The following is a 15,916-nucleotide window of genomic DNA, read 5'->3' on the forward strand; positions in this document are numbered from 1 at the left end:
TCTCTCTCTCTGCTCCTCCCCTGCTCAGGCTCTGCCTCTGTCTTTCAAAAATAAGTAAACGAAAAAAGAAAGAAAGAAAGAAAGAAAGAGGATATAACAATTGTAAATTATCTACACACCCAACACTGGAGCACCTAAATACATAAAGCAAATATGAACAGACATAGAGAAAGTGATGGTAATACAATAACAGTAGGGGACTTTAACACTCCACATATCATCAAAGGAATAAGCTTAACCAAGGAGATCTCTGAAAACTATAAAAGAGTGATGAAAGGAATTGAAGATGACACAAACAAATGGGAAGATAGTCCCTGCTTGTGGATTGGAAGAATTAATATTGTCAAAACGTCCATACTACCCAAAGCTATCTACAGATTCAATGAATCCCTATCAGAATACCAACAGTATTTTCCACAAAACTAGACACAATACTAAAATTTGTATGGAACCACAGAAGACCCAAATAGCTAAAGAATCCTGCGAAAAAGGAGAAAATTTCAAGGTACTACAATTCCAGATTTCAGGATATGCTACAAAGCTGTGGTCATCAAAACAGTATGGTAGTGGCACAAAAATAGATACATAGATCAATAGAAAAGGATAGACACCCCAGAAATAAACCCACATTTATACGGTTAATTAATCTGTGGCAAAGGAGTCAAGAACATACGATGGGAAACAGTCTTTTCGATAAATGGTGCTGGGGAAACTGGACAGTTACATGTAAAAGAATGAAACTGGACCACTTTCTAATACCATATTCAAAAACTCAAAATGAATTAATGACTTAATGAATTAATGACTTAAACGTGAGACCTGAAACCATAAAAATCCTAGAAGAGACAATTACAGTAGTTTCTCTGAAATCGACCACAGCAGTATTTTTCTAGATATGTCTCCTGAGGCAGGAAAACAACAGCAAAAATAAACTATTGGGACTACATGAAAATAAAAACCTTTTGTACAGCAAAGGAAACCATCCACAAAACAAAAAGACAATCTAATTAATGGGAGAAATATTTGCAAATGATATATCTGATAAAGAGTTGATATCCAAAACACATAAAGAACTCGTACAGCTCAAAACCAAAAAAACAAAACAAAACAAAATCTGATTTTAAAATGGGCAGACGACCTGAAGAGACACTTCTCCAAAGAAGACATCCGGATGGCCAACAGACGCATGAAAAGATGTTCCACGTCACTTCTTATCAGGGAAATACAAATCAAAACCACAGTGAGATACCACCTCACGCAAGTCAGAGTGGCTCAAATGAACAAATCAGGAGACTATAGATGCTGGCGAGGATGTGGGAAACGGAAACCCTCTTGTGCTGTTGGTGGGAATGCAAACTGGTGCAGCCACTCTGGAAAACAGGATGGAGGTTCCTCAAAAAGTCAAAAATACAAATAATCTGATCCAATAATTCCACTTTTGGGTATTTAGCCAGGGGAAATGAAAACTCTCACTCAAAAAAATATATGCACCCTATGTTCGTTGCAGTGTTATTTATAGTAGCCAAATTCTGGAAGCAACCTAAGTGCCCATCTATATAGATGAATGGATAAGGAAGATGTGGTGTATACATATGAATACAATGGATTATTACACAATCATAAAAAAGGATGAGGTCTTGCCATTTGAGACTACAGGGATGGACCCAGAGGGTATTATGCTTGATGAAATGGATCAGTTTGAGAAAGACAAATACCATACAAGTCCACTCACTCACAAATGGAGTCTAAAAAAGGAACAAATGAAAAAGCAGAATGAGAACTGTAAGTGCAGAGAACAAGCTGACGGCGGCCAGAGGGGAGGAGAGTGGGAGATGGGCAAAATGGGTGAAGGAGGGGGGGAGTCGTGGCCTCCAGTTACGGAATAAGTCACAGGAATAAAAAGCAGAACATAAGGAATACAGTCCATGATCTTATAAAAGGATGTAACGGGACAGACGATAGCTATACTTGTGGTGAACACAGTATAATGGATAAACTTGTCAAATCACTAAGTTGTACACCTGAAACGAATGTACCATTGTGTGTCAACTAGACTCAAAAAAGAAGACAAAAGAAAACAGAAAACAAAATATTTTCCTTAAAAATGGTTTGGATTAAAAAAATTAATTTCTCAGAATTGCAAACAGAAGACATAAAGTTAGACTGATATGTCTTATTCTAAATGCATCTGTATTCTAAATGAATACATATAAAAGGTTATATATATGTTTTAATAGTCACAAGGTAACTGATAATAGCTAATAGAATTTATCTGTAAATCATTTTCTACCAGTATAAAATTGTATACCAATATGAAATTATATACCAGTATAAAATCAAATCTACCAGTATAAAATTAATTGAATCAATGTATTAAATCCTTCATTTAAAAATTTAAACATATTTCAATTTTGATTTCTTTTAATATAAATTTATTGTCAAATTGGCTTCCATACAATACCCGGTGCTCATCCCAACAAGTGCCCTCCTCCATGCCCATCACCCATTTTCCCCTCTCCCCCACCCCCCATCCACCCTCAGTTTGTCCTCTGTATTTAAGAGTCTCTTGTGGTTTGCCACCCTCCCTCTCTGTTTGTAACTATTTTTTTCCCCTTCCCCTCCCCATGGTCTTCTGTTAAGTTTCTCAAGATCCACATATGAGTGAAAACATATGGTATCTGTCTTTATCTGCCTGACGTCTTTCACTTAGCATAATACTCTCCAGTTCTACCCACGTTGCTACAAATGGGCAGATTTCATTCTTTCTCATTGCCAAGTAGTATTCCATTGTATATATAAACCACAATTTCTTTATCCATTCATCAGTTGATGGACACTTAGGCTCTTTCCATAATTTGGCTGTTGTTGAAAACGCTGCTATAAACATTGGGGTACACGTGCCCCTATGCATCAGCACTCCTGTATCTCAATTTACTCCTTGGGTAAATTCCTACTAGTGCTATTGCTGGGTGATAGAGTAGTTCTATTTTTAATTTTCTGAGGAACCTCCACACTGTTTTCCAGAGTGGCTGCACCAATTTGCATTCCCACCAACAGTGCAAGAGGGTTCCCATTTCTCCACATCCTCGCCAGCATCTATAGTCTCCTGACTTGTTCATTTGAGCCACTCTGACAGGTGTGAGGTGGTGTCTCAGTGTGGCTTTGACTTGTATTTCCCTGATGAGGATCTGGGTGTCTTCTTTGTAAAAGTGTCTCTTCATGTCTTCTGCCCATTTCTTCACTGGGCAATTTGTTTTTTGGGTGTTTTTGGATGTTTTTTGGGTGTTGAGTTTGGTAAGTTCTTTATAGATTTTGGATACTAACCCTTTATCTGATATGTCATTTGCAAATATATTTTCCCATTCTGTCGGTTGCTTTTTAGTTTTGTTGATTGTTTCCCTTGCAGTGCAGAAGCTTTTTAATCTTGATGAAGTCCCAATAGTTCATTTTTGCTTGTAATTCCCTTGCCTTTGGAGATGTGTCGAGCAAGAAATTACTGCAGCTGAGGTCAAAGAGGTTGTTGCCTGCCTGGACCCACAAACATATGGGCGACTAATTTTTGACAAAGCAGCAAAGAGCATCCAATAGAGAAAAGACAGTCTGTTTAGGAAATGGTGCTGGAAAACTGGACAGCAACTTGCAGAAGAAAGAAACTAGACCACTTTCTTACACCATTCACAAAAATAAACTCAAAATGGATGAAAGACCTCAATTTGATTTCTTTTCTATGTCCTCATAATTTACCAAGTTTCACTAACATTGGCTTTAAAACACACATTTGCTTCTAGATATTTAATATATCATTTATTAGGTCCTTTAGCAATTTATTTTATTTTCAGTGATGATAGTATTTTGTTTCCAATATACTCTATTAGTGTTTTGCTTCCATTTACTCTTTTTTTGTCTAAGTCTATTTATTTAGAGAGAAGGACAGAGAGAGAGAGAGAGAGAGAGAGAGAGAGAGAGAACGCGAGCAGGGGAGGGGCAGAGAGCAAGGAAGAGAGAAAGAGAATCCCAAGCAGGCTCCATGCCACCAGTGCAGAGTCGGATGCGGGACTCAAAACTCATGAGCCACAAGATCATGACCCGAGCCAAAATCAAGAGTCGGATGCTTAACCGACTGAGCCACCCAAGCGCCCCCCCCCCCATTTACTCTTTTCACATCTAATACGAAAGAACTGGAATTGGAACTTGGCAAATCAGATTTATTTCTCTTAGCGGTGAGCATTATGTTATGGCAAAAATACATGGTGTTCCTGCAGATTTTAAGAGGAAACAGGGCAGATGTATTTTTTTAGTTATTTCATTTCCTATACGTACAGTTTGGTAGGAGAAAACAAGGGGGGAAAAGCAACACAATTAAATAACTATAACGTGAATGAATCACTCAACCCAAACACCCCGGTGATAAAGCACATGCTACTTCCCTAGAAGTTTGACGACTTCTAAAGGAAACATTACAAAATATATATCCAGGCTGTGTCCTCTCAAGGAGACCAACATGCAATGAGATGTCTGTCGTGCAAGCAAAATGTATGAAACGAGAAATCATTAGAAATCATGACAGGGCACACTAGTTTAAAATCTAGGCTGTAAGTGTTTGGGGGTTAAGAGATGATAATAATATTGATAATTGGGAGAACTGTGGAAATTAGGTAGGCCTTCTAAAACCTAGGATTTGATCTATAAAGGAATTAAAATGGACGCTTTCATTTAGGAGGAAAACATGAGTACACAACCGTGGCAAGAGATGGAAATCCAGGTGCAATTCTAGAAGAAAAATTACTGTGATATCTATTAGCCTGCTCATGCAGGAGTGGTATTGAAAATTAAAGCTGGGGTTGTTAACCTCAGATCCAACTTTAAAGTGGTTGTTTTTCATGGTTTCATTAAATCTCCTTTAACTATGTGCAAAAATACTTGTGTGTGTACTTGTGATATTACCACAGCAAGGATTTCTGGCTTTTATCGCATTCTCAGAAAGGTCTAAGTTCACCAAATTACACAAACATTGGGGTAAAGCTTGAAGATGTTGAAGTTACACAGTTTCTGGTCAACTGGAAGACGAGCTCTGGGTACTGATTCAATGAGTGTGTTTGGCCAACAGAACATTCTCTGTAGGAATGATGAAAAGAGGGCAGCCTGAGAAGTTAGTAAGCCAAGTAAACATTAAGTGCTTAAAAGCTTATCATTTGCATATCCTTCATTTCTTTTTTTTAAATTTTTTCTTAATGTTTATTTATTTCTGAGACAGAGAGAGACAGAGCATGGGTGGGGGAGGGGCAGAGAGAGATGGGGACACAGAATCGGAAGCAGGCTCCAGGCTCTGAGCCATCAGCACAGAGCCCGACACGGGGCTCGAACTCACAGACTGCGAGATCATGACCTGAGCCAAAGTCGGACGCTCAACTGACTGAGCCACGCAGGCGCCCCATTCATTTCTTGATTAAGGCGGCTCTTGCAACTAACCTTTTAAAGGCCTCCTTTACCTCTTTATTCTTAAGTGTGTATATAAGGGGGTTCAACATGGGTGCGATGATCCCATAGAAGAGGGACACCATCTTGCCCCGGTCCTTGGAGTTGGGGGATGGTGGTTGCAGGTACACGGAGATAGCAGTGCCATAGAAGAGTGACACCACAATTAGATGGGAGCCACATGTCCCAAATGCCTTTCTCCGGCCTTCGGCCGACTGGATTCTCAACACCGCTCGGGCAATAAAAGCATACGATACAAGGATGAGGGTCAGGGGTATTACATGGAACAGCACGCTCACAAAGAATAGTTCAGCCTCGTTTGCCGTCGTGTCTACACAGGACAACTTGAGCAGAGCAGGGACTTCACAGAGGAAGTGATCCACTTCTTTACGGCCACAGAGCGGCAGCTGAAGGGTCAAGGCGGACAACCACACTGAGTTGCTGAAACCCGTAATCCAGGACGCGGCCGCCAGCTGGAGGCACAGCCTCTGATGCATGACGACTGAGTAACGGAGAGGCCGACAAATAGCGACAAACCTATCCAAGGACATGACGGCCAGGAGAACACATTCAGTGGCCCCCAAAGCTAGAAACATGAAAAGCTGGGCCACACAGCTGCCATAACTAATTACCTTCCTGGTGCTGCATAAATTGACCAGCATTTGTGGAACTGTACTTGTGGTGTAGCAAAGGTCCAGGAGTGACAGATTGGTAAGAAAAAAGTACATTGGGGTGTGGAGTTTGGGGTCCAGGCGTGACACTAGAATAATGGTCAGATTCCCAAAGATAGTGGCCACGTAAGAAATGAAGAAGACCACAAAGAGTGGGAGCTCCAGCCGCGGTCGATCTGAGAAACCTAAGAGGGTGAACTCCCAGGGGGCGCTCGCGTTTACCCCCTTCATGATTGGTGTCTCAGCTCTTCGTTCCTGAAACACAAAAATTCAGGAAGTCGGTGAATGCAGGGTTATGGGCGATTTCAATGATTTATAATCACTTTACTACCTGCTTGAAGCTATTTACAGAATGGAGATTGCCAATACGGAGTTGGAAATAGTCACCGATACTTAGGTATCTCTGTAATGTGATCTTTCTTCTGTCTGTATCGGCATTTCTTTTTTTTTTTTTTTTTTTTTTTTTAAGAAGAAAGATTTTTTTTTTAATTTTTTTTTTTTAACGTTTATTTATTTTTGAGACAGAGAGAGACAGAGCATGAACAGGGGAGGGTCAGAGAGGGGGAGACACAGAATCGGAAGCAGGCTCCAGGCTCTGAGCTGTCAGCACAGAGCCCGACGCGGGGCTCGAACTCACGGACCGCGAGATCATGACCTGAGCCGAAGTCAGCCGCCCAACCGACTGAGCCACCCAGGTGCCCCTGTATTGGCATTTCAAAAACAAAGGCCAAAATTTAAAAAGCAAATACTAGATTTAAACGACTTTAACAAAGTGCATTCCTTGATAATTTTGGTCATTTCGTTGATCTTTATTTACACTACCTTCCACCCAGATTGCTATTTTTAGGACGATTCGGTTACAATCCCTGCCATAGTCCTTTTTCACTCTCATTTCTCCTCGTTGCCATGGAGATGGCCTTTTCATCCGAAACACCTAAAATTATTCAGACCACCTCCCGAAACCATGTAGGTAGGTGCTAGCAAGCGACCAGACACATTTCAAAAGAACATGTCTCTTGCCTTTTAAGATCTCCCAGAATCAGGATAAAGAGATGTCGGTAGCATGGAATTTGGAGCCAGACAAGCCTGGGTTCAAGTCTCTACTAAATAAAGTCATTGGTTAAATCATCCTGGGAATGTACATCTTATCCTCTTGAACTTCAGGCTCCCCGTCTATAAAATGGGCATAACAATGCCTTCCCGGTGTGACAGCGTGAGTGTGACAGAAACGCACCGTAGTGACCGCAAGGCCTCTGCCGTGTTCGTAGAGGAAGCTGACTGTGACCGTTGGACCCCAAAGAGTCCGAGGTGCGCCAATGGAAAATGACTCTGTGAGTTGACAGTTTACCTTCTGGTCCCCTCCACTCCCACCTCACCAACAGATGCGATGGTGGCTCTCTGATGTAAAGGATAAACGTGACCTTCCCGGCAAGTTGCTGGGCCCCGAGCCGCGCGGCCTGTGAACAAAGCATCACAGTGAGGCAGGAACTCTGACTTCAGACAGCAGAACTGAGTCCTCAGTTCGCTGGAGGAAATGAGCTAAGGCCACCTGTCGAGGATGTGTCCGTCCCAGAGTCTGCTGCCTTACTAATACTTCCCTCTATTCTTTGCTTATGATCCTGTTGGTTTAGAAATGCAAATTTGGGGTGCCTGGGTGGCTCAGTCGGTTAAGCGTCCAACTTCAGCTCAGGTCATGATCTCACAGTTTGTGGGTTTGAGCCCCGCATCAGGCTCCATGCTGACGGCTCAGAGCCTGGAGCCTGTTTCAGATTCTGTGTGTCCCTCTCTCTCTGCCCCTCCCCTGCTCGCACTCTGTCTCTCTCAAAAATAAACAAACGTTAAAAAAATTTTTAATGTGAATTTAATGATAGGAACATAATTTTTAAATTTTTCGTCAATGTGTGCTTTAATTTCGCTCACTCCTTCTCTAGCTCTCAGTACAGTGGTGGGGAAGTCTCAGAGATACTCGGAAAGTTTTCGTTGCTACACAGCTGTCAGTGAGATGAGGTATGAGATACAGACATAAATCCAGATGAAGATACAAATGTGCAAAACCACTCAAATCCTCGAGGGGGACAGACAAGTACCGGAACATGCTTCCGTGTGTTTATTCACATATGGCAACATCACATTATGTCTGTTAGTATTCGCATGTGTGCAAAAATTACCTGGAAGGTATACACAAGTGTTAGAGATTGTTACCTCTGGGGAGTGGGGATGGAGAGAGAGTAAATCAGACTTTAATATTTACCTTTACGCCTGCTCATTCTAATTTTCAGTAAGCAAGTAGATTATAACACTTATTAATATATGTATTATATATGTATGTGATCTAACATATGTATTATATAGTGTATATAACATGTATATGTATTATGTATATAATATGTATATATATGCATGTAATATAATATCTGCATTATATAATATATATAACATCTATATGTATTGTATATATGTATAATATGTATATATATGCATGTAACATAATACATGCATTATATAATAACTTTAAATGTCTTATACTCTGCATTTTACTATAAGGATCAGCATTGCTTTAGACTTAAATACCATAAAAAAATCCTACATGAATTTAATCTTGTATCTGTTAATAGATCCTTGAAACTGAGTCTGACTTGGGCTCCATATGAAGATTTCCTAAAGGCTGGAGTCTGGGGACACTGGGCATCTCACTGCCAAAAAAGAAAAGAAAAGAAAAAGGTGTCCCTGTTATAGGGATTCTGAAAAGCAGGGCAAATGGAATCAAGAGAGATTTCACGATTTCCTTGGGTTCCTCAAGTGTTGAAAAAAATGTCAAGTCCACATAATCATGGCGAGCTTCTGCGCTTGTGTCCTCGGGGCTGTTGCGGAAGTTTCTGTCCCCGCACGATTGCCGAGAGGCCCCTTCCACTCTCAGAAGAGTTTTTATCTGGAGGAGAAGTTATAGGGCCTTCCAAGCTGTGGATGGAAGAGTGACACGAACTTCGCTCTGTTCTTCAGGAGGAATCTCACTGAGGACGCCGCGTGTTTCCTCCTCCAGTCCAGACGGCATTGTGGATCTCACATCCTCTCCTGGAACTCAGCCAGGAGATGGCCTCTCCAAGAAGCCATCGCTGAGGATCATAGCAGAGGGGGGGCCCAACTAACTTCTCGCCCTTTCGTCATTGTGGGGACAAAGTTTCACCCATCTTTCAAACTGCCCGTAACCTCAAAATATATCCACTCTAAAAGAGAGACCTTTCTATTAAAAAGTTGAAATGTCATTTTGTACTAAAAGTTCAGTAATTTGAATCATTACTCTCATCACTAACATTAGGTTGGAAGGATTTGTTAACAATGGAAGCAAACTAGGGAGTCGTCACCTGTGTCACTGAAATCCTGGCGGGGGGCTCTTTACCTCACGGCGCAGGTGATTCCTACTCGTGGCTGAGGCCTCCCAAAACTGCACAATCCACTTCTCTGCTCCTGGGTGGGGTTCTTCTCCTGCCATCTTCAGAGGACACGACTCCCATTTTGAGTAACCAGTGTTCCCTTGGTCAACGCAGGGACACATATATTTTTTAACATTTATTTATTTTGAGAGAGAGAGAGCAAGCCAGGAAGAGACAGAGAGAGAAGGAGAGAGAAATCCCAAGCAAGAGCTGCAGTTAGAGCCTGACAGGGGCTCGAACCCACGAACCATGAGATCGTGACCTCAGCGGAAACCAAGAGTCTGACGCTCAACCGACGGAGCCACCCAGGCGCCCCAACATAGGAACATATTTTAACAATGTGAGACACAAGAAATCAACCACAGGTAAGGAAAAAATGAGGCTTTTTTGAAAGTAGCAGTTGAAAGGAGATGTTTGGATTGTTGAGTCTTTATCTATATGTAATTCAGGATATTTCCGTTTATTTTGTCGAGATACTATGAGTTCCTACCACCTGCTTGCCTGTGAACTGGCTGACGTTACATGCCCAGCTACATACTGGATTTTCTCACTCTGTGACTGACATTCAGGGATTCGGAGTGAAGAGGCCCAACAAAGTCTTGGAAACCTCTTTTTAAGCTGTGACTATGGAAAGAGCATTGAACTAGGAAAGGTGGCAAGAGTTAGAGCTCTGGTCAGGCCGCAAAGTCACTGCACAGCTGGACCACCCACTCGGTGGTTTGGGAAAGCGATTCAGTCCGTAACACCGGGGTTTTCTGTTTTCCATAGAAGGCAAAATTGGTCCCCAGTTTCCTCAAGCACTCACGTCTCCGTGAATGTTACGGATAAGTAACAGAAGTAATCTATTGACCCAACACTGCTCTTTGGCTTAGACTAGAGAGGAAAGTTTGCCCTGCCCTTTCCCCCCTTATTTCATGAAAGATCGACTCAGGGAAAAACCTGAACTGCAAGGCTCAGAGGGGTTCTTTGCCAAAGCTAGTACATAGCAGACTGGAAATTAGAACCCAGGACTGCTCTGCTCCAAAGTTTTGATTTTTGGTAGAGATAACAAATATATGCAACGGAGCACAATGAACAAATAAATGGAATGAAGGCATTGAGCCTCCGTCAGATTTTTGCAATATAATGATGACCAATCCATAAGGTGAGTTCTCAGAACACCCGAATTTCAGCATGTTTTGTAGAATAACTTACCTCTGTTTGAAGCACTAGAGATAGGATGATGCGGGTGTGTGCCTGTGTGAGAAGCTTTCCAGTACGACCGGGTAGAAACACGCCGATTCAAGCTCTTGCGATGCGATGAAGTTCTTCAGTCCTTACTCCCCTTTGCCGGTGGCAAATGAGATCTCCATTCAGGATTCACTAGAAAATACAAGAATAGGAATGAAATCTTGCGGACACCCCGAATGTCTTTTTCTGGCTTCACGGTTAAAGGTTTTTTTTTGGGTTTTTTTGTTTTGTTTTTTTAGAGAGAGAGAGACAGAGCACGAGCAGGGGAAAGGGGTGGAGAGAGAGAATCTTAAGATTCCACACTCAGCACGGGGCCAGAGGCAGGGCTCGATCCCAGGACCCCGGGTTCATGACTTGATCTGAAATCAAGAGTTGGACGCTCGACCACCTGAGCCACCCAGGTACCCCCACAATGCAAAGTATTAAGGCATTAACTGCTGTTTTCAGTATTCTCCTCACCACATTTGCAACATAAATGAGGACAGAGAGGTTTTTTTTCAAAGTCATGTTGGCGCGTGTTCTGGTTTATAAGGGAAGTAACACTGTTCTGTGTTTAATGGTAATTGACCAAGATAGCCAATGGGCACAGAGGGAGATCTCTATGAAGCCAATTCCAAGTTTAGCTTAGGTTTGCTCCACCATTACCCCCTCTCCAGAGACTGTCTCCTCAGCTTTTTCTAAGACAAAAGGGAATGACAATAGGGACTAAAAGAACTCATCAAATAAGGCTTGAGTTTTGTGCCCTCAAACTGGGAGTTAATTTCCTTTTGTAAACTATGGAGTTCTGTGAAGCCACATGGGAAAGAAAATGTCCATTTGTTGTGAAATTCTGAGATCAATTTCTAGACAATAAACAGATTTCTACTTAATTTACCACAGAAATATTTTATTACCTCGATTTACATAAAGCAGTTTTATTTATCATATACCCAAATATTTCTTTCACGGACTTTTACATTTCTGGGCTTAGTGAAGAAACTCTCCCTTTCTTTAATATGGTTTTCTAGATTTGTTTTTGCAAGGTTAAAAAACGATTTCTGTTTTCCTATAGTTTCTTCTATCCAGGATTTATTTTTATATGTTCTTCTAGGTAGTTCCATATCAATTTTTCATATGAGTAGACACATTATTAAAACAAATTCATAATTATTAAAAGTTTAGTATTTATAATATAAAAATTTTTACAAAACCATGAAAACATACAAGTAACACAGTAGAAAGAACACCAAATAATTTGAATGTACAACTCAGAGTAGCAAATCTGTATGAGAAGATTTTAAATTCCCAAACAATGAGAAAAATATGTTGAAGTGATAATAAGTCACTTACCGGATTGACAAAAAAAAAAAAAAAAAGTATAGCCAGAAGTAACTCATGTTCCTAATCTTGCTGAAGGGAAAAGGCTACTCTCACAAATTATGGGTAGAAATGTAAAGCACTATTAGATTTTTAGAAATAAATAAGACAGTTAATTTTGAAAATACACATATATTTATCAGCCTAGCAATATTATTCATGGAAATTGACCCAACGAAATACAATTGTCAGTTTATAAAGGCATAGGAACAAGAACTTGTATTGTTGCAATGTTTGTAGTCACCAAAGATGGAGAAAATTTTAGTCCCTCAACAGAAAATTGACTAATAATTAATCTGCACTAGAAGTATTTGCCTCCGATGCTTCTGAGTGAGGAGCTCAAGATACAAGAAAGAATAGCTAACATGCTCTTAACTATATAAACCCATGACTAAAATGCTCTAAATATAAATTTATGTATCATATGCCGGTATGGGATTACCTGAGAGTGAGAATTCCTTCTTTATGTGGAAGGGGCATCAGGTAAAAATAGAAAAGGAAAAAAAACTAAGACTTAATCCTCCAAAACTAATGCATAATATTTTTAACCACCCAAACTAATAGCATTACCTCTGAAAGTGAGAACGGGAGTGAGGGTGGGATCATTTGGGGAAAAATGATGCTTGTAATGTAGGATTTCCTTTTTTTCCCACAAGACCTTACACTAGTTAGGTAATACAAATAAAGAAAATAGTATTTTAAAGAAAATGAAAGGCTAAACCAGTAAGAAAATATGAATAACCAAATCTTTAGTTTATAGGATAGACCAAGGTTAATAATCTCAAACATGTCAGTAGTCCTTCAAGTGAAAAATTAGGAAATAATGCCTAGTTACCAACGACCTGGAAATAAGAACCTGCAGACTTTACTAATAGTGGGAATAGTATCTGATCGGGCTCACTGTCCTCCCCCAAACCCTCTAGAACAGGTCCACTTTTAACTTAGTGTGTTGATGTGGAAACAGGCTCAGAGAAGTTAAACAGATTTCCCCAAAGTCACCGATATATCTGTTAGGAAAGAAGACAGAAACTACGAAGTATACGCTCTGGTTCATTTACATTTCATTTCTCTTCTTAGCTAGTGCCAGTGTCTCTCCCCACCTTTTCTCACCTCTGTTTCTCAGAGGGCTGCTTAATGGCATAGTTTCTCTCTCCTCTCTCCTCTCTCCTCTCTCCTCTCTCCTCTCTCCTCTCTCCTCTCCCTCTCCTTCTCCCTCTCCCTCTCCCTCTCTCTTTGTAAGGGAAGAGCTCCTGGAACGCTATAATATTCATTTCTGACCGTCTAACCGATTACTCTGTCTGGACGGGAGCAGGCATGGGCACAGGGATATTTGGGAGAGAGGCATGTGGGTTGGATCCCTGAGTGCTGACCCCAGGAAGAGCCTACTTTGCTAGGAGGACCCAAGCACCAAGAATAGCAAACCTTCAGCAGGACCTTCGGAAGCACCGAGCATGGGTCAGAGGCAATTTCGAACTTAGAGGTCATAAGCTCTAAGCTCATTGCCAGGTGACTATGGAATCTGAAGAGCAGCATGAGAGAAAAACCTGAAGGTTCTGGAATAGTGCCACAGAGTGCGTGGGCTTGTGTTCGAATTCATGGGGCTGAGACCACGCACGCGGATGGCAGGGACTAAAGTACAAATCGTAGTAGGGAATCCAAACCTCTTTTTTAGTTTATAGTTCCTTGTTTAAGATGGAAAGGTCTTGGGATGACGTCAGGTTCAGCATGTAAAAGGCTCAGACTGAACTTGAAATGCCTTTGCGCTAGATGGGCTCCACGAACTAACGCTATGACCCAGCAAATATTAATTACTGAGATACTGTTGGTGTGGCTCTGGAAAGGTCTAGGTGTTTTCTTTTTTCTTCTTCTTCTTTTTTTTTTTTTTAATGTTTATTTATTTATTTTTGAGAGGGACAGAGAGAGAGGGAGACAGAATCCCAAGCAGACTCTGTGCCACCAGGACAGAGCCCAATGTGGGGTTTGAACCCACGAACTGAGAGATCATGACCTGAGCCAAAACCGAGAGTCGGACGCTTAACCAATTCAGCCACCCAGCTGCCCCTAGGTATGTTCATTCATGTAATCAATCCTGGCATCTTCTCTCAGGACATTGGGTGTATTAGGGTTAAGGGCAGGGTCTAGCTAGGCCTCCAAAGAGTAGAGATTCAAGAATGCAGAGAAAAATTTGGAGGTGGCGTGAGATTGAGAACCTTACGGAGTTTAATGGACTTAGAAACAGTATTCTATTCCAAAACGTGGAGGCAGGAAGGGCTACACTTTCCATGACTATGATCCACTTGAGGAACTTGTGCTCCTCAATGCCACAATCCTGGGGTTTGTGGGTTTGGAGCTCCTGGTTCCCCAAAGAAGAAAACTTCCACCAGAGAACACAGCTAGAATCCAACTTCTCGGGCTTCTTGACCTAAAAGACCAGCATGTAGGACGCGGAGTCACCACCTCGGCAGGGGAAACTTACCCCAATCCCCTGGGGGAGGGGAGCTAAGGTTGAACAATAGGGCCTGGAGGTGATATTTCTGGCACTTGGGTTATCCACTTGGACTCCTCCAGGAAAATCCTTGCTCGGTTGCGACAGCAAACGGACCCATGTGGCAAGCCCAGCTCTAAAGGGGCGAGGTGATCAGAGGCTGAGTGCCCTCAGGAATCAAGATCTGAGCCCCCAGACCGGCTGAAGGTGAGGGAGGTCTGGAACGGATGATGGAGGGATCCAGCGGGTGTTCGTTGTGGCCTCCAAACCGGCCCAGTGGCGGAAGCTGGAGTTCACCTCACCCCCCTAAGTTTTCCCCGGGAAGAGAGACCCCTGTGCAATCCCAGACGAGCTCTTCCAAGAACCTCCATGAGGAGCATCCAAGCAGCAGGAAGGTGGCCTGTGGTGGACCCTGCGATGCGCTACCTACCTGGTCCTTATTCAGAAAGAAAAGACACATTTCCCCGAGATCAGCTTTCACCACATTAAAAAAAAAAAAAAAAAAAAATCCATCTTTTCTCAGTAACTTAAGATTCCATTTTTGTCACACACTAAGTTACCACGGACGTTTGGGTCTAAATCCAAACTTTCTATTCTACCCAAGGGTCTAGTCACACGCTAATACCGCGTAGTTTCAGTTCTAGAGCTTTATGGTATCAATGTCCAGTAGTCCAGTGACCCTTCATCGTTTTTATTTTTCAGCATCTTCCTAGCTTTTCTTGCATTTTTGTTTTTCCATGTGAATTTAGTATCAGCTCGTTTCAGCTGACACTCCCAATGGGCTTTCTTTCCTGTATCGTGTAGGTGACAAGACAACAAACGCTGACTGGTTACTACACGCCAGGAACTGTTCCCAGTGCGAGTCTTACCTCATTTGAAATCCAAATAGCCCTTTGGGAATGTCATCACCCACATTTCACAAGTGAAGAAACTACAGAGAGGCGGAGGCCAAGGTGGGGCCGGGATCCCATTCATTCAAGAGGTCCCTGCTCTGGGACACTTGGCCCTGGTCTCTGTGGAACGCATAGGGCCTCAGAGCTAACTTTATCTCTGACCTACGCGTACCAGATTGGAGGGAAAGGGACCCCTGAGGGGCAGCAAACGTGTGAGAATGTGTATATTCCTTGTCCCAGATGGGGACGATCTGAGCGCTGGGTAGGCCAGGGCTGCAAGTGCAACCACGGCCCAGGGCAGGGCGGGGGGGGGGGGGGGGGGCGCGCGTGTGGGAACCAGCCATCCAGGACGTCAGCAATGACCAGTGCTGACTG

General features: G+C 42.2%; 1 protein-coding gene across 2 annotated transcripts; it reads right to left on the reverse strand.

The window, feature by feature from the left end:
- Positions 1-5,177: 5,177 nt before the first annotated feature.
- On the reverse strand, positions 5,178-6,377 carry LOC115514759 (olfactory receptor 2B6-like). 2 transcript variants are annotated; one of them, XM_030316935.1, is made up of 2 exons: positions 5,449-6,377; positions 5,178-5,217 (listed from the first exon to the last, which is right to left on the reverse strand). In XM_030316935.1, exons 1-2 carry the CDS (start codon positions 6,375-6,377, stop codon positions 5,178-5,180), a joined length of 969 nt encoding a protein of 322 aa, XP_030172795.1. The 2 variants fall into 2 exon arrangements, with proteins under 2 accessions (XP_030172795.1, XP_030172796.1); XM_030316936.1 differs by lacking the exon at positions 5,178-5,217 and having other exon boundaries at positions 5,436-6,377.
- Positions 6,378-15,916: the final 9,539 nt, after the last annotated feature.

This window comes from Lynx canadensis, chromosome B2, assembly GCF_007474595.2.
Source record: "Lynx canadensis isolate LIC74 chromosome B2, mLynCan4.pri.v2, whole genome shotgun sequence".
In the NCBI taxonomy this organism is placed as follows: Eukaryota; Metazoa; Chordata; class Mammalia; order Carnivora; family Felidae; genus Lynx; species Lynx canadensis.